Consider the following 19,079-nt stretch of genomic DNA (forward strand, 5'->3'; position numbering starts at 1 on the left):
GTCCCCAGAGTAGACAATTTTTAATTTTTGCACTTTACCTCCCTTTTCCATTCTTTCTCCCCTATTTCAGTGCCTATGCCTACTTTGGTCTTTACTGTCACAGCGGGAATTGATAACAAAGATATATTTGGATGTTAGGGAGAATGTTCTCTGGGTTCCATCACTTGTAACTACTTGTGAGATTGGTTTTACTTTTTTCTCAAATTCTGTGTTATTATGTAGAACATAACTCAGTAGTTATTTACATATTGCTAATATTATGTGAGGTACTCTTCCAGTCTTTAAAAAATTTTAAAACAATTTCATAGCTACAAAACTGTTAGAGGAATAGTACAAAGAACTCCTATATACCCTTTGCCCAGAGACCCTGTTCAAGTTTCTCAATACTGTTCTTTACACAAAATGGATTCATTCTAGGATTCACCTAGTCTCTAGTCTCTTTCAATGGAACACTTCCTCACTCTTTCCTTGACTTTCATGACCTTGACCTTTTCCTAATACATCTTTATTGGAGTATAACTGCTTTACAGTGTTGTGCTAGTTTCTGCTGTACAACAAATTGAATCAGCTATATGTATACATATATCCCCATATCTCCTCCTTTTTGAGCCTTCCTCCCACCCTCCCTATCCCACCCTTCTAGGTCGTCACAAAGGACTGAGCTTATCTTCCTGTGTATGCAGCAACTTCCCACTAGCTATCTATTTTACATTTGGTAGTGTATATATGTCAGGGCTACTCTCTCACTACGACCCAGCCTCCCCTTCCCCGCTGTGTTCTCTGGCCCATTCTCTACAGCTGTGTCTTTAGTCCCGCTCTGCCACTATGTTCATCAGTACCATTTTTCTAGATTTCATATATATATGCATTAGCAGATGGTATTTGTTTTTCTCTTTCTGACTTACTTGACTCTGTATGACAGTCTCTAAGTCCATCTACCTCACTACAAATAACTCAATTTCATTCATTTTTATGGCTGAGTAATATTCCATTGTATATATCTGGCACATCTTTATCCATTCATGCATCAGTGGACATTTAGGTTGTTTCCATGTCCTGGCTGTTGTAAATAGTGCTGCAGTGAACATGGTGGTACATGTATTTTTTGAATTATGGTTTTGTCAGGGTATATGCCCAATAGTGGGATTGCTGGGTCATATGGTAGTTCTATTTGTAATTTTCAAAGGAATCTCCATACTGTTTTCATAGTGGCTGTATCAAGCTACATTCCCACCAACAGTGCAGGAGGTTTCCCTTTTCTCCACAGTCTCTCCAGCATTTATTGTTCCTAGATTTTTTGATGATGGCCATTCTGACCGGTGTGAGGTGATACCTCATTGCAGTTTTGATTTGCATTTCTCTATTGATTAGTGATGTCGAGCGTGTTTTCATGTGTTTGTTGGCCATCCGTATGTATTCTTTGGAGAAATGTCTATTTAGGTCTTCCCCCAGCTTTGGATGGGGTTGTTTGTCCTTTTGATATTGAGCTGCATGAACTACTTGTATATTTTAGAGATTAATCCTTTGTCAGTTTCTTCATTTGTAAATACTTTCTCCCATTCTGAGGGTGCTCTTTTTGTCTTATTTAGGGTTTCCTTTGCTGTGCAAAAACTTTTAAGTTTCATTAGGTCCCATTTGTTTATTTTTGTTTCTACTTCCTTTACTGTAGGAAGTGGGTCAAAAAGGATCTTGCTGTCATTTATGTCATAGAGTGTTCTGCTTATGTTTTCCTTTAAGTGTTTTATAGTTTCTGCCCTTATATTTAGGTCTATTAATCCATTTTAAGTTTATTTTTGTGAATGGTGTTAGAGAGTGTTCTAATTTTGTTTTTTGTTTTTTTTTTAATTTTATTTATTAATTTATTATTTTTTTGGGGGTACACCAAGTTCAATCATCTGTTTTTATACACGTACCACCATATTCCCTCCCTCCCTCAACTCCCCCCCCACCCTCCCTTGAGTCCCCCCCACCCTCCCCGTCCCAGTCCTCTAAGGCATCTTCCATCCTCGAGTTGAACTCCCTTTGTTATACAACAACTTCCCAATGGCTATCTATTTTACAGTTGGTAGTATATATATGTCTGTGCTACTCTCTCGCTTCGTCTCAGCTTCCCCTTCACCCCCCGCCCCCTCCCAAACCTCGAGTTCTCCAGTCCATTCTCTGTATCTGCGTCCTTGTTCTTGTCACTGAGTTCATCAGTACCATTTTTAGATTCCGTATATGTGAGTTAGCGTACAATATTTGTCTTTCTCTTTCTGACTTACTTCACTCTGTATGACAGACTGTAGGTCTGTCCAGCTCATTACATATAGCTCCATCTCATCCCTTTTTTATCGCTGAGTAATATTCCATTGTATATATATGCCACATCTTCTTTATCCATTCATTTGTTGATGGGCATTTAGGTTGCTTCCATGTCCTGGCTATTGTAAAGAGTGCTGCAATAAACATTATGGTACAAGTTTCTTTGGGGATTATGGTTTTCTTTGGGTATATACCCAGTAGTGGGATTACTGGATCATATGGAAGTTCTATGTGTAGTTTTTGAAGGAACCTCCAAATTGTTTTCCATAGTGGCTGTACCAACTTACATTCCCACCAACAGTGCAGGAGAGTTCCCTTTTCTCCACACCCTCTCCAACATTTGCGGTTTCCAGACTTTGTGATGATGGCCATTGTGACTGGTGTGAGGTGATACCTCATTGTGGCTTTGACTTGCATTTCTCTGATGCTGAGTGATGTGGAGCATCTTTTCATGTGTTTGTTGGCCATCTGTATGTCTTCTTTGGAGAAATGTCTATTGAGGTCTTCTGCCCATTTGTGGATTGGGTTATTTGCTTTTTTGGCATGAAGCTTCATGAGCTGCTTGTATATTTTGGAGGTTAATCCTTTGTCCGTTGTTTCATAGGCAATTATTTTTTCGCATTCTGAGGGTTGCCTTTTAGTCTAAGATCTTTTTTTTTAATGTACGTGTATATAGCTATAAATTTCCCTCTGAGCATTGCCTTTGCTGAATCCCATAAGTTTTAGTATGTTGTGTTTTTATTTGTATTCTTCTCTACATATTTTCTAATTCCTTTTGTGATTTCTTCTTTGACCCATTGGTTGCTTAAGAGTGTGCTTTTAAATTTCCAATATTTGTGAATTTTCCAGTTTTCAAGTTTTATTCCATTGTGGTAGGAAAAGATGCTTTGTATGATTTCAGTGTTTTAAAATTTATTGGGACTTGTTTTGTGGCATAACATATGGTCTATCCTGGAGCATGTCCCATGTGTACCTGAGAAGAATGCGTATTGTGCTTGTTTGGGGTTGAGTGTTCTGTATGTGTTTATTAAATCTAGGTGGTATATAGTATTGTTCGAGTCTTCTATTTCCTTTTTGATCTTTTATCAGTTTTTGTACATGATTGAAAGTGAGATGTTGATATCTCCAACTGTAATTGTAGAATTATTTGTCCTTTCAGTTGTGTCAATTTTAGCTGCATATATTTTGGGGGGGTCTGTTGTTAGGTGTATATATGTTTATAATTGTTATATTTTCTTGATAAATTTACCCTTTTATCACTATATAATGTTCTTTGTCTTCTGACTTAAAGTCTATTTGTCTGATATTAGTATAGGCATTCAGCTCTTTTGGTTCCTATTTGCTTAGAATATCTTTTTTTCATGTTTTCAGTCTATTTTTGTCTTTGGATGTAAACTGAGATTTTGTAACCAGCATATAGTTTGATCATGGTATTTAAAAAAAAAAATTAGCCAATCTGCCTATCTCTGCCCTTTAATTGGAGAGTTAATTTATGTGTAATTACTGATAAGAAAGGACTTCTGCCATTTTCCTATGTGTTTTCTATATACCTATATACATGTATTATATATTTTTCTTCCTCAGTCCCTCCACTACTACCTTCTTTTTTGTTTAATTGCTTTTATCTAGTATTCCATTTTGATTTCCTTCTCATATCTTTTTCTACATATGTTTCAGTTGCTTTCTTAGTGGTTACTTTGAAAAATATGATTAACATCATAAACTTGTAAGACTCAATACCTATTAGCTTCAGTATTATACAAAAAGTCTGCTGCTATACATCTCCATTTACAAATTACATATTTATATATTATGTGCCCATTAGCATAGACTTATTTTTAAATGTATTTTTTCTTTAAATTATATAGGAAAAAAAGGAATTATGAACCAAAAATACAATAATGCTGACTTTTATATTTACCTAGTTACCTTTAGCCTTGTTTTTACTTCTTAGCATTACTATCTAGCATGTTTTTATTTCATCCTGAAAAACTCCATTTAGCATTTTAGAACAGGTCTACTAGAGACAGACTCTCGTTTTTTGTGTATATGAGAATGTCTTAATTTCTTCTTCATTTCTGAAAGGATAGTTTTGCCACATAGAGAATTCTTAGTTGAAAGTTTTTTGTTTCATCACTTTAAGTATGTTGTCCCACTGTGTTCTGGCCTGTATGGTTTCTAATGAGAAATCAGCTAAAATTTGGAAATTAGATTTTTCCCCCTCTTCACAGTTTGTTGTTCTTGCTGTGGTTTGCACTTGTTTGTTTAGTGACTTTTCTAAACTTTTTTTTAAGACTGTGTTCTTTGTCTCTTTTACTCTAACTTACAGTCAGCCAAAAGTTTGACAAAGACTTCCTTAAATGCCTGGAGCCAGAAAAAAAAGGAAAGAAAGAGAAGGAAACAAGAAAAACTTTCTCTGTCTTTGCATATTGGCTCTATGTTGGGTCATTCCTTCAACACCTAGTCATGCTGCTTATTTATTTATTTATTTTATTTTTATTTATTGGCTGTGTTGAGTCTTCGTTACTGCATGTGGGCTTTCTCTAGTTATGTCAAGCAGGGGCTACTCTTCGTTGTGGTGTGCAGGCTTCTCATTGCTGTGGCTTCTCTTGTTGCGGAGCACAGGCTCTAGGTGCGTGGTCTTCAGTAGTTGCAGCAAGTGGGCTCATTGGTTATGGCTCACGGGCTCTAGAGCACAGGCTCAGTAGTTGTGGCACACAAGCACAGTTGCTCCGTGGCACGTGGGATCTTTCCGGACCAGGGCTTGAACCCATGTTCCCTGCATTGGCAGGCAGATTCTTAATCACTTTGCTACCAGGGAAGCCCAGTCATGCTGTTTATATCTCTGCTTTAATCTTTTCTTCCTGCTTGCATGGAGTGTAAAGATCAACCAACTAGAGGTTAAAGCTTGGGGTCTTCTCAGGTATTTTCTCAGTGTGTATCTTGCCCTGGACATGTGCATGGCTTTCTGGATTCCTCATTATATGTATGAGCTTTTCAAAGCCATTATTCCCCAAAGTGACTCTCTGCAACTTTTCCTCCCAGACTTTCAAAATGTGTATTGTTTTGCCGCAAGTGTCATCTTTTGCCCCAGGCAGCAGTAGCTTATTCCTTTGTGTTTCAGTGTTTTTGAGGAACACCCTCTATTTAGCCATTTTTCCACCTTGTAAGAGTTCTGCGTTAGGAGAAACAGTCAAGCACCTTGCGTTAGTTTTTCTGGTAACCCCTGGACAGGTCATATCAAATAAACCCTTGGGAACCAGGTACCCATAGCAGGAATGTAAGCTGCCATCTTCAAGACTGCCATTGTGGTAGTGAATGAAGTAGGGCAAAGCTAAAGTTAAAATGCTACATAACTCTCCTACCGTGTTTGTCACCTTTTCCTTGATTCAGTATTCTCTTGGTTGCTGTTAACCTTTATTTTCTAGAGTTCTGACAATTTTTTGGGGGGGATTTTAAAATTATTTTTGTCAGTGTTTCTTTGGAAGTTCAGGCCCTTGGAGTTCCCTACTGTGCCATTTCTCTGCTGTCACTCACTTTTGATTCTTTATGCTTTGCATTAAACATGATTTTTGCTTTGGAAATTTACATCATAAGGATAACCAACACTGATGTATCATTACTATGTGCCAGGCATTATTCTCAGTGCTTTATAAATATGAATTTATTTAATCTTCACAATAACCTTGTGACAACCTTGTGAGGTGAATATTATTATTTTCCCCATTGTACAGATAAAGACTGAGGTAAAAAGGGTTTTAGGAGCTTCCCCAAGGGGTAAGTGGTGAAAACTGGATTCAAACTTAGTGTGACTCCAAAGTCCTTGCTCTTAACCACTATACTACCTTTTTTCTCTTGATTAGAAATGAATATTCTTTTCTCCAGTGTTTTAAAATTTCATGATAATGTGTCTTGGTGTGAATCTTTTTGCATTAATCTTTCTGAGCACTTGAAAATCCATTTAAGTCTGGTAATTCTGTTTTCTTACTCATTTTGCTGATGATTTACTCTTCTGTTTTCTCTTTCTAGAGTGCCTATTTTTCAGATGTTAGGTTTCCTAGATTGGTTTCCTAATATTCTTATATTTTCTTACCTGTTTTCCATCTCTTTTTCATTTTATTTTACTATTTAGGCGATTTTCTCAGTTTTGTTTTCTAACCATTCTCATGAATTTTTCATTTTGATATCATGCTTTTAATTTTCAGGAACTCTTTTTATTTTTCTGAGTATTCTATTTTCATAGCATCTTGTTCGTATTTCAGGGTTGCAGTATCTTACTCTCTCTCAGAAGGTATTGATACATTCCTCTCCCTCATTTTTTTCTCTGCATAATCTCTGTTTTCTCCAAAGTGATTTTTCTGTTCTGTGTGTGCATATGTGTGTGTTTGGTCTCTGCCTCTCTATTAGATGCTTCCATCAAATGTTTGATTATCACTGGATGCTTATATTTAATAACAAAACACTAAAAATCTCATTGGAAGTTCTGTGTTCCTGGGCTCTTTCTGTAAGGTGTTCTGGATGAGATGATTTGTAAGGTGAGCTGTTTGCTGATTTCAGTGTCCTTGTTTCTTTTCTCTTGGGCTGGTCAAATTTCTCATAGGAGACTCTTCCAGACTACTCCTTAGCAATTCAATACCTGGCCTCCTGGGTTCGAGGCGGAAGAAACAGGGTTGGGTCTTGAGAGTCAGTATGTACATTTTTATTTAATCATCCTCTTTTCAGTATAGCACCCCTACCCTCAACTGTGCCTCATCTTCCCAAGTTCAGAGATCCTCTTTTTTGCTCCTGTAGTCTGTTGCTAGGATTATGGAAGGATAGTTGCTTCTCTGATGGAGTAAGGAAGGAGACTTGAGGATCTAACTCCTTTTTAAACAGCTTTTTAACCAATCCTCCCATTTTCAGCCCCACCTTTAAAATGTGCCTGGGGTGCTAACTGCTGAAATTGGGAGGAGGATTTGGGAATATAAATTGGGTTGCTTTTCAGATTTCCCCATTGCTAGCATAGCATTCTGCTTTCTCATATCTATTAAGTCAGTTACTAATTTACCCATCTCTTTTCTAGCTTCCAAAATTATGTTGTTCTTGGTCTGCTATCATATTGTCCTTGTCCTAGTGGGTTTGTATGTTAATTTTTTTTTTACTTAATAGGATCAAAAAGAATAAAATACTGAGGAATAAATGTACCCAAGGAGGTGAAAGACTAGTATGCTGAAAATTATTTATAAAAAACAAAAAACAAAAAAAAACTGAAAGAAATTAAAGCAGACACAAATAAATGGAAAGACATCTCACGTTTTTGGATTGGAAGTTTTCATATTGTTGAAATATCCATACTACTCAAAGCTATCTCCAGACTCAATGCCATCCCTATCAAGATCCCAATGGCATGTTTTGCAGAAATAGAAAAACCATCCTAAGATTCATACGGAATCTCAAGGGAACTTGAATAGCCAAAACAATCTTGAAAATGAAGAATAAAGTTGCAGGCCTCACACTTCCTGACTTCAAAACATATTGCAAAGCTACAGTAATCAAAATATTGTGGTACTGGCATAAAGACAGACACATAGACCAATAGAACAGAATAGAGAGCCCAGAAATAAACCCTTGTATATGCAAGCATATGATCTTCAACAAGTGTGCTGAGGCCACTCAATCAAAAGCAGCAGTCTCTCCAACAAATGGCTGTGGGAAAACTAAATATCTACATGCAAAAGAATGAAGTTGGAGCCATACCTTACACCATATACAAAAGTTGACTCAAAATAGATTAAAGAACATAAATGTAAGAGCTAAAACTATAAAACTCCCAGAAGAAAACATAGGGGAAAAACTTTATGACATTGGAATTGGCAGTGATTTCTTAGATATGTACCAAAAGCATAAGCATCAGAAGCAAAAATAGGCAAAAGTGGCAACATCAAACTTAAAACCTTCTGCACATCAAAGGAAACAATCAACAGAGTGAAAAGCCAACCTATGGAATGGGAGAAATTACTTGCAAATCATATATTTCTTATACGGGGTTAATATCCAGAATATACAAAGAACTTCAATTCAACAACAACAGAAACAAAGAACCCGATTTTGAAATGGACAAAAGACCTGAATAGACGTTTCTCCAAAGATATACGAATGAGCAACAAGCATATGAAAAGATGTAAATATCATTAATCATTGGGGAAAAGAAAAGCAAAATCATGAGATAGTTTTTGTGAGATTCTTTTTTTTTGAAAAAAATTTTTATTTATTTATTTATTTAGGCTGCACCAGATCTTAATTGTGGCACATGGGATCTTAGTTGCAGAATGTGGACTTCTTAGTTGTGGCACGTGAACTCTTAGTTGCAGCATGCATGTGGGATCTAGTTCCCCGAACAGGGATTGAACCCAGGCCCCCTGCATTGGGAGCAAGAAGTCTTACCCATTGGACCACCAGGGAGGTCCCCACAGTGAGACATTGCTTCACATTCATTAGGACGGCCAAAACAACAGAACAGGTGTTGATGAGGACACAGAGAAATTGGAACCCTCATACACTATTGCTGAGAATGTAAAATGATGCAGACACTATGGAAAAAAATTAAAATATTTTTCCTCAAAAAATTAAAAAATAGAATTAGTGTATAATTCAGCAATACCATTCTGGGTGTATGTCTAAAAGAACTGAAAACAGGTTCTTGAAGAAATATTTGCACACCCATGTTCATTGCAGCATTATTCACAATAGTCAAGAGGTAGAAGCTACACAAATATCCATTGATGAATGGATTAAAAAAAAAAAGGTAGTATACACATACAGTGAAATATTATTCAGGCTTCAAAAGGAAAGAAATCCTGTCAACTGCTACAACATGGACGAGCCTTGAGGATTCTATACTAAATGAGATGTCAGTCACAAAAAGCCAAGTATTTTATGATTTCCCTTGTGTGAGGTATTTAAAGTAGTCAAACTCACAGAAACAGAAAGTAGAATGGTGATTGCCAGGGGTTTGGGGAGGGGCAAATGAAGGGTTATTGTTCAATTGGTTAAGAGTTTCAGTTTTGCAAGATGAAAAAGTTCTGGAGATCTGTTGCACAACAATATGAATATAGTTAACACTACTAAACTGTACACTTAAAAATGGTTAAGATGGTATATTTTGTTATATGCTTTTTACCACAGTTAAAAACTTTTCTTCCTTTGCTATCATTTTACTGGGGTGTTAGGAGAGAGCAAAGGTAATTTTGTGTGTGCTCAGTCTGATATCTTTAACAAGAATGTGATTCTAGCTTTTTGTTTGCTTTCTCTTCATTTAGTTTCCTGTTTACTTTTTCCCACCTTCCTGTGGGTTAGATGAATATTTTTAAAATTACATTTTATCTATATTATTTTTGAGTGGTATTAAGGACAGTCATGTTGGATTTAGGACACACCCTAATCCAGTATTACTTCACCTTGATTAGACTGCAAAGACCCTATTCCAAAACTGATTCCAGATGGATGTGAATTTTGGGAGGAGGGCATTATTCAACCCAGTATAGTCTTTTTTTTTAATTTTATTGGCTGTGTTGGGTCTTTTTTGCTGTGCGCGGGCTTTCTTTTTAGTTGCGGTGAGCGGGGGCTACTCTTCGTTGTGGTGCACAGGCTCCTCACTGCCGTGGCTTCTCTTGTTGTGGAGCATGGGCTCCAGGTGCGTGGGCTTCAGTAGTTGCAGCACATGGGCTCAATAGTTATGGCTCACTGGCTCTAAAGCACAGGCTCAATAGTTGTGGCACATGGGCTTCGTTGCTCCGCAGCACATGGGATCCTCCTGGAGCAGGGATTGAACCCGTGTCCCCTGCACTGGCAGGCGGATTCTCAACCACTGTGCCACCTAGGAAGCCTGTCAGTATAGTCTTGATAGCATAAGTCCTTTTACTTTGTTCTTCAATATTATTTTAGCTATTCTGTGCCTTTTACTCATCCGTATTCCTTATAGAGTCCAGCTTGTCAGCTTTGGTGAAAAACTATTGAAATTTTGATTGAAATGGCGTTTGATTTATAATTAATTTGGAGAGCATCACTATCTTTATGATGTTGAGTCTACCTACCAATGAATGTGATATATCCTAATTTATATAGTCTTCTTTAATGTATTTCAACATAATTTTGTAATTTTCTATGTAAAGACGTTTCACAGTCAACTGCTGTCATAAGTGATATCTTAAAGTTTACATTTTTTAGTTGTCATTGGCGTATAAGAATGCAGTTGCTTTTAACTTCTCTGAACTCTTTTATTAATTCTAATAATTTCATCTGTGAAGTTTCTTGGATTGTTTGCATTTGCATGCATGTTTTTACCATCTCTTTCATCTCCAGCTCTGTTGCTATCTATTTCACAGTATAAATTACTAGAGGACAGAGGACTTTCTTTAATATGCTTTGTAGAGTAAATGGACATTGAATTGCATATTGAAAGATATGAAAGGAGACTCATAGATGGTGTTTTAGGGAAAGAACTTTTGGTATCTTGCACAAAGTTAGAGCTGATAAAGGGAAAAGCAAATGTAGAGAGAGGGGAAAGTACTGAATTAGAGGATCAAGGATACATAACAGAAAAGTAATTATTAACTATGTCTTCATCAGGATGGGGCTACCAGTAAAGGACCTTGAAGTTCAGAGTTAAGAGTTTGTATTTTATTTAGAAGGTGATTGATAAAACTAAACTGTTAGGAAACTCATGATTTTCATTCTAAAGGTCAGTGAAATTTAGTGTGCTTTTGATGGGCTTAAGGTTTAGACAAGAGGTGAAAATCCAGGGCAAGTAATCTTATAATGAGAGGAAATGATCAGATAAAGGTTGGAGAAGAGCTAACTGTAGAGTTATTCACTTTAAAGGGATTAATGAATTAAATAAACCAACTCTCTTTTTTCTGAGACATCCTTCCTGTATCTCAAAACTAGATTAGGAATTACTTAAGGTGTTGACATGATGGCAGAAGGTAATGCTGTATTGTTGTTTACAGGCAGAGAAATAAAGTGGAAAATTGTATCTTAGAGCACCAGGAGAGATAATCAATGACCTATTGTTTATTATTACTGAAGTATCTGAGGATTAGAGAGAGCTGAATAAGGGAGGGATTGGAAGGTAAATGTCAAAGCCATTACGGAAGAAAACCAGGCAATTATCATTCAGTTATTGTTACACTATTATAATGGAACAAAATGTAAAAATACAAGATCTATAAATGACCTATAAAGACAACAAAATCACAAAGAAAAATAGCTTGAAACTTGAAACTAAAAAGAAATACTAGATTTGTTTTTTTCCGAAGTTTAAGAACCTAATTTACAAAGTAATTCGCAGAAAATGAAATTATCTAGTTAACTAAAAATAAAAAGGGGACGTCCCTGGTGGTCCAGTGGTTAAGACTCTGTGCTCCCAATACAGGGGGCCCAGATTTGATCCCTGGTCAGGAAACATCAATAAATCCCGCGTACCGCAACTAAGACCCAGCGCAGCCAAATAAATAACTATTGTTAAAAAGCCTTATATTGAACTCAAAAGTTAGTGATCAAACTCATTTTTAGCAGCAGTATCTAATTGAGTTTTAAAAATCATCTATATAGACTCATCTTGGCATTGTAAAGTAGGTATTCAGTTGGATCTGTCTTTTCTGGGCCAGTAGATGTAGCGGTGGCTGGAGTTTCTAGAGATTCTGTGAGTTCTGGTCCCATGAGTCCATTTCTGTATGACCAATATACAATAGATTTACAGATCTACCTTCTTTGTATTGTTTTTTGCCATTGTGTATTACTTGCAAAATGAAATGTTACCACTCCATGGAAGGCCATGTACGTATTTTTTTAAAAATAATTTTATTTATTTATTTATTGGCTGCATTGGGTCTTCATTGCTGTGCACAGGCTTTCTCCAGCTGTGTCAAGCAGGGGCTACTCTTTGTTGCAGTGCGCTGGCTTCTCATTGCGGTGACTTCTCTTGTTGTGGAGTATGGGCTCTAGAGCGCAGGCTTAGTAGTTGTGATGCATGGCCTTAGTTGCTCTGTGGCATGTGGGATCTTCCCGGACCAGGGATTGAACCTGTGTCCCCTGCATTGGCAGGCAGATTCTTAACCACTGCGCCACCAGGGAAGTCCCAAGGAACATATTTTTAAAGAGATATTTGTATAAATCTTAATACCTCATTAGAAATGTTTCATGCGGCCAAGGATTTTTGTCACACTGATGTAACTCTAATGCCTAAAATAGTGCCTAATAGATATGCTTAGTAAATATTTATAAATAGGATATGCTTAGTAAATATTTATTATTGAATGTATAAATGAATGAGTGAATGGAGCAGTACTGGTAGTTAAAAGATTTTTTTTCGGTCATTACATTGAAAATATGCTGCAGGTCTCTTGAAAGATAGTTTAGTATTTTGTAGCTTTGGTCTTATAAGTTTATTATTTTGTATTCTTTTCTCCCCTAGGACGTAGTATTTAATGTAAGTACACTTGAAGGGATTGTGAAGGCAGAAAAAAGAAATCACCGAGGAAACTCAATAAAGACAATACATTTAAATGTTCAACAAAAGTTTTACTTTCCATTTTTCTCTGTATAAGTTAGTTGCAAGCCTCTCTGCAGCAAGTGGGTATAAGCTGCATTATTCCAGTATAGCTACATAATTGGGGTGGCCCTGAGTGAACCTATGGGATCTGGGGCACGTAATGAGTTAAGCCTTTTCTGCTGAAATGTCGAGAATGCATTTAAATACTTATGGATTCTTGCCAGATCCACATTACCAAGGCTATTCTTTATTTTAGATTCAAATATACAGCAGATCTGATGTGCTCAGGCATGCATATTGAACTTCTACTTTCTGAATGTACTGTAGTGTAATTCAAAGGGAAACTTTTTTGAAGCAAGACAGCTCTTTACACATTACTTATGAATAACTTGCCTCAGATCTTGGATTCTTAATTGAGGATCTGCTTCTGTAGTCTTACTCAGGTAAAACTTATAAAGGACTCCTTTATATGGATGTAATCAGATTCTGGGTAGATGGTTTCTATAAATACTGAGGGGATATTTGGGTAAATTATTAGAATTAAATTTTTTTCTCTTGTGCCATTTCCCAGTGTTTTGATGCATGAAAATTCAGTAAGATACGACCTTGACACAGGGACTGAGATGCTGATTAATGTATAAGAGTATTTTCCTATGGCATCCTTCACATACTTATTCCTGCTTTTATCTCAGTGGTAATTTATGTAAAGAAAATTTGTTATTAAGAGATCCATTAAATTAATTATTTCTAAATAAGTCTTATGACTAGATAGTGCTTTGGACACATTTCACATTTTTTAAAGTTGTCCTAATTTTGAAAGATAGTCATTCATTTTTTGCCCCCCTCAGTCGTGATTTTGTGTTCTTTGACTATACTCTTTTCTAATGCCTTTTACTGAATCTGGCAACCTATGGAGGCATTTTAGCCTGTTCTGTTGCTGGGCAGTGATTAGTTTTCCCATTTCCTGTTACAAAGGACCTTTCAAGTTCTGTTAGTAATGTATTGTATTACCTTTTGATAGGTAACTAATGCCACATCCTGAATATTTTTTAGCTCCTCTTTATATAAATCGAGAGGTTTTGGTAAGGGTGAGTGGGTTGTTTTGATGTATAGAACAGTAAGTATGTCTTAAAGACTGAAATGCTATAGATGTTTTTAATGTTAAGAGAATTATGAATCTGACATCTCCCTTTTTTTTTTTTAATATTGCAGGTCGGATATCTTCATACGCTCTGTTACAACTTTGGAGTAGAAACCTATCATCAGAATAAATATGAAGAAAGTTCTTTCTGGCTTAGGTAATATAAAAGAAATGACGGGCTTCTCCATGACCTTCTCTTCCTCATCCTATTCCTCCTCGGGCTATGGCCGCCGCTTCGCCTCGGGGCCCGCGTCCTCCCTGGGGGGGCCCCGAGTCAGCGGCAGCCTGACCCTCCTGCACCTGCCTCCCACTCTGCATGTGGCCAGGCTCCCCACCCGGGCGCTGGGGTCTCTCTTCAGTGTTTAAAGGTGTCTTCCTCCCAAGCGGTGCCTAGAGTTTAACCAAAAAGGCCAGACTGACGTATTAACGTACCCCTGCTGTCCAGACAGCCTGTCTCTTGGGGGATGGGGCCAGTCCGGCCCCACGGACCGCCTCGCCCCCCACCATCTCCCTGCTCCTCTTTACCTGCCACTCACCACAGCCAGGTGCCTTGGAGGGGGCAGAGCTGGGCCCCCAGCTCAGCCCTCCCATCTCTCCAGGGGGGTTCTGTCTGGGCGAGGTTACCCTAGCCCTGTAGGCCAGCCCCGCCCAATCCCCAACCCCCAACCCCCAGTCCTACCTGCTGGGACAGTGGGCGTTGGCCCCGCCAGTAGCAGGGCGCTCAAGGCCAGCGTTTTCTCCTGTTTCTAGGACTGATCTGCTCGCTCAGTGGGCCTTGCTGGGGAGGGCGGGAGTCCTGGGTCAGCTGTGCCTTCTAGGCTGCTCAGGGAAGCCCCTTCCTCACGAGCAGATGAGAGTCCAGTCTGCAGCCCCAGCTGGCCCGGGCCGGGCCCCAGCCTGTTCCTGGCTGCTGCAGAGCTGCAGACTCTGTTCCCCACCGCACCCCCTTGCTCTCTCCCGAGACCCCGGGCCTCTGGCTCCAGCCTTCCAGCCTCAGCCCCCTAGTAAGTGCCTTCTGTGTCCCCCTTTGCACCCCAGGCCCAAAGGACCCAGACCTGGGGTGGGAGACGGACCCTCCTGGTGAAAGGCTCGCCACTGCCCAACTCTTGGGCATGCCGGCCGGGCATGGCTGGGTTTCTGCAGGCCTCTTTCCCACTATGGGCCCAGTGTCCCCTGGAGCCTGTGGAACCCCACCGTGGGTGCTGCCTGCCTGCATCTCCAGGGGAGTCTCAGCCCCTGTGTGGGGCCTGAGGACAAGGCAGCCCAGCCCGGTGCCACCCGCCCCTGTTCCATCCAGCCCCGGGCCCTGGTGGCTTCCACCCCTGCCTCCACCCTCCGACTGAGCTTTGCATGTTCCACTAACCCAGGTAGGTGGCGGGTGGAGGTGCCAGGCTTCGGCTGCCTCTTAGGGCAGAACACTAACCCGACCATGGCGGGCCTGCGGCGCTCGCCCCAATAAAAGCAATTCCAACCTTAAAAAAATAAATAAATAAATAAATAAATAAATAAATAAATAAATAAATAAAAGAAATGAATATAAATTCAGGATTATTATCATTGAATTCAGTTAATACTTACTATAGGGTACTTTAGCAGCCTAAATATTTTCTGATTTCAAAAGCCAACATGCTAAATTTATTTACTCCTTTAACATATATTGTTTATTATTCTTATATATTGCCAGTTGATAGAAAAATGTATTCTATTCTTAATAATAACAAAAGAGCATGTTCTCCCTCCATTCCTCCTTTGTATCTTCATTAAGAATATGGAAATCTTCATTTTTTGCTTTGATATGTATTGCTGTCTGCTAACTCCAGAGTGTAAGGGCATGTGGGTAAATAGTAGGATCAGCTAAAATTACTAGTCTTAAATGAATTTTGGTATTTTAATATCAGTCAAGTAAGTATATATTAAGCACTTACTATATGCTTAGCAGTACACTGAGATTTGTACTGTTGTGTTGAATCTGGAAATATCAAGGGAATAGTGCAAAAATACAGCAACTATATGCAAGAATCCTGTGTTTCACTGAATACCTATGCCCAGTACATGTTCTGACATATAGTAGATACTCAGTAATTGCTAATTAAATGAATTTCTGTGAAAAATGTATTTTTCTGGAGATGTCACATAAAGTGCTTTGAATATCAGTGGATTATGGAGTAGAATATATCAAATCAATTCACTAAATGTTTCCCTTCTCTGAGTATGGGGTTAGTTCTAGTTATTTGGAGATATTCCCTTGATTAGTCTAACTGTTGTGAAAATTACGTTTGCCATTAATGAAATAAATAGAAATATGGTCATTAAGATTATAGTACTCACAGGCATATGTATCTCTAAAAAAATATTTATGCAAATAATTTGTTTATGTAAAAGACTTTTTAGAGCCCAAAGATTGATCAAACTCTATAAAGAATTATGCCTGACAGAACAGGCTTATGCAGTTATTAGAGAGATACTTGTCTCAATTTAGGATGCTTCACACAAGTGGAATATACCTGAGATTTTTATTGTAAATCATATTTTATAAATTGAATTATTAAAAATATACCAAAGGAGCTAGCTAGTTTAGCATAGGTTTATAGCAGGTTTCCTTTAAATGAACAACTTTTTAATAAAGTGAATGATGAGGGAGTTCTATTCTAGGATTTGGCAGTATTTGGGGGAGGAGCACTCACAAAGGTTATGGCATCAACCTATCAAAAGATTAGTATGCCAAGGAGACAGGAATGGGAAGGACAAAAAAAGAAAAAAGGGTGCTGTGATGCCGTGGATGGCTTCTGGAAGCTTAAGACTGTGGAGGTGAGCCTGTAGTTTATGCCAAGGATGAACATGAACGTGAATGTTCTCTAGGAACTGGTTATAAGAGTAGGCTAAGGCTTAAAGTGGCATAACATGTAGGTTATTATCATATATGCCATGGATTGTTGACCTTTTATCTATCATCATCTTTTTTAGAAAACCTTACAGAAGGAAAATATGATGGTGATAGGAGATGACTGATATTTGTATCATAAGCTAACTATATCAGATTTTTACTGTATGTTTAGTGGCTGTATTACTAGGAACATAATTTGACCCACAGTCATATTTTCATCAAAATATACATAATAACAGATTTATGAAGCACCACCATACTTTGATTCTTGTGTATTCTTATCATTAGAATGAGATTGAGGAAAACAGGAAGGACTTGAATTCTAGCCCTAGTTATTATATATCATTTTTTAAGCTCTTTATTGGAGTATAACTGCTTTACAATGTTGTGCCAGTTTCTGCTGTACAACAAAGTGAATCAGCTGTATTTATACATATATCCCCATATGGCCTCCCTCCCACGACTCTTTCCCACCCTCCCTGTCTCACCCCTCTAAGTCATCACCAACCATTGAGTTGATCTCCCTGTGTTATGCACAGTGAAGTAAGCCAGAAAGAGAAAAACAAATACCGTATACTAACGCATATATATGGAATCTAAAAAAATGGTACTGATGAACCCAGTGGCAGGGCGAGGATAAAGATGTAGATGCAGAGGAGGGGCTTGAGGGAAAGGGGGCGGGGGGCGAAGGTGAAGCTGGGATGAAGTGAGAGAGTAGCATTGACATATATACGCCACCAAATGTAAAATAGATAGCTGGTGGGAAGCTGCTGCATTATATATTATTTTAATCTTTCTGCCAGATTATTTTTCCATATCTTTTGGAGATATAAAAATAACTTTGTAAAGTATTATCAAATGCCTTGAAAAAGATTATATTTTAATGTGTTTAAAAAGAGGCAAAATAATTATCAATATTGTGATACCTACTTTTTAGAATTATTCTAGAAATTAAATATAATGATGTATATATTGTAGAGTGTTTAGTAACTTGCTTGGGAAATAGAAAGTATTCAGTAAATGGTAGTAGTTGCTGCTCTTGCTAGGTGATGTGTTTGCTATTTACTGCAAATGGGCACTAATATGGCCACTTCACTAGTTTATTCTAAAATTTATCATAGAGAAATCAAACGCAGATTACTTGTTGACTTTCCAGGTAAAAATTTTATAAAGACAAACAGTCACATCTTTTATACTGCCAGTCTTTGGGTCAATTTTTCTTTGTGTTTTAATTATCTGTGTGTTGAGAAAACTGTTGAGAGCAGTTGGTGATACAAGCAGGAATGAATAGCTGCTAATTAAGCACGTTTCTCTGTAAATTTTGTACTAGGAGCGGGGCATGGAAAGTGAGTGTACTTTCTACAGGCTTAACTCTTTTGAGAACAGTGGATATCTTAAGCTAGAGGTTATATACAATTTGAAAGGACCCATTCAGTCTAAAAGGAAAACCCCTCATTTTTCCACAAATAATAAGATATCAAAATTGCTGTAGTATATTAGAATTTCGTTGAAATAGAAGCCTAGAACATAAAGGGTGGTAGTGGGTATTGTTTATAAAGCTCTTTTCTTTCCCTCAGTTCTTGTTAACAGATCTGTTTAGGACCTTGTACAGTTTTTGTCTCCCCCTTGCCTTTTCTTTTGCTAAGAAAACTTCATAAACAGCTGCTGCTTTCCTTGATTTCTGCCACACTTTTTTTATTATGTCCCCTTATTAGAGATGCCACAGATTAAGAAAGGCCACTGTGATTATGAATGAAATTGGGAATCCTTAAGCTTACTTTACTGTTGGCGCGTCGAGGTACCTGCCTCATTGTATTCAAATGACAAATTCAATTAGGACTCCATAGAATATAAAATTTCAGATCTTTGAAATGAGCTTTGGAAAAATGTTTAAGAGGTTTTTTTGTTTAATAAAATATAATTTTTCTTTTTCTCCCCTTTTATAAAATTCTTGTTATATTGAGCTCCTCTCTGTGTTCCTGGCAGAGGCAAGAATAAGTAGGCGGGGAGAGACTGTTGATATAGAACTTCTTCTTCACTCTAGGGGATTTGTGGCCTCTCAGTTGCCCTGGTGGAATTTTAATTTAGTGTTTAGTCTTTTAAAGTCCTATCTAACAATTTGGACATATATTTTGCGAACTTGACTTTTTAGAAAAGGTGTATAGAAATTGCACTGTAATTAGTATTCTACAAGAAGTACTGTAAACCAAACAATAGAA

General features: G+C 37.8%; 1 protein-coding gene across 1 annotated transcript in view; it reads left to right on the forward strand.

The window, feature by feature from the left end:
* TEX11 (testis expressed 11) overlaps nt 1–19,079 on the forward strand; it is a 338,452-nt gene that overhangs the window by 87,736 nt on the left and 231,637 nt on the right. The window contains exon 10 of the mRNA XM_057717635.1: nt 14,048–14,133. Within this exon, the coding sequence (XP_057573618.1) occupies nt 14,048–14,133 (86 nt within the window). The remainder of the gene's footprint in view (nt 1–14,047; nt 14,134–19,079) is intronic.

The sequence above is a fragment of the Hippopotamus amphibius genome, chromosome X, assembly GCF_030028045.1.
Source record: "Hippopotamus amphibius kiboko isolate mHipAmp2 chromosome X, mHipAmp2.hap2, whole genome shotgun sequence".
Taxonomy (NCBI): Eukaryota; Metazoa; Chordata; class Mammalia; order Artiodactyla; family Hippopotamidae; genus Hippopotamus; species Hippopotamus amphibius.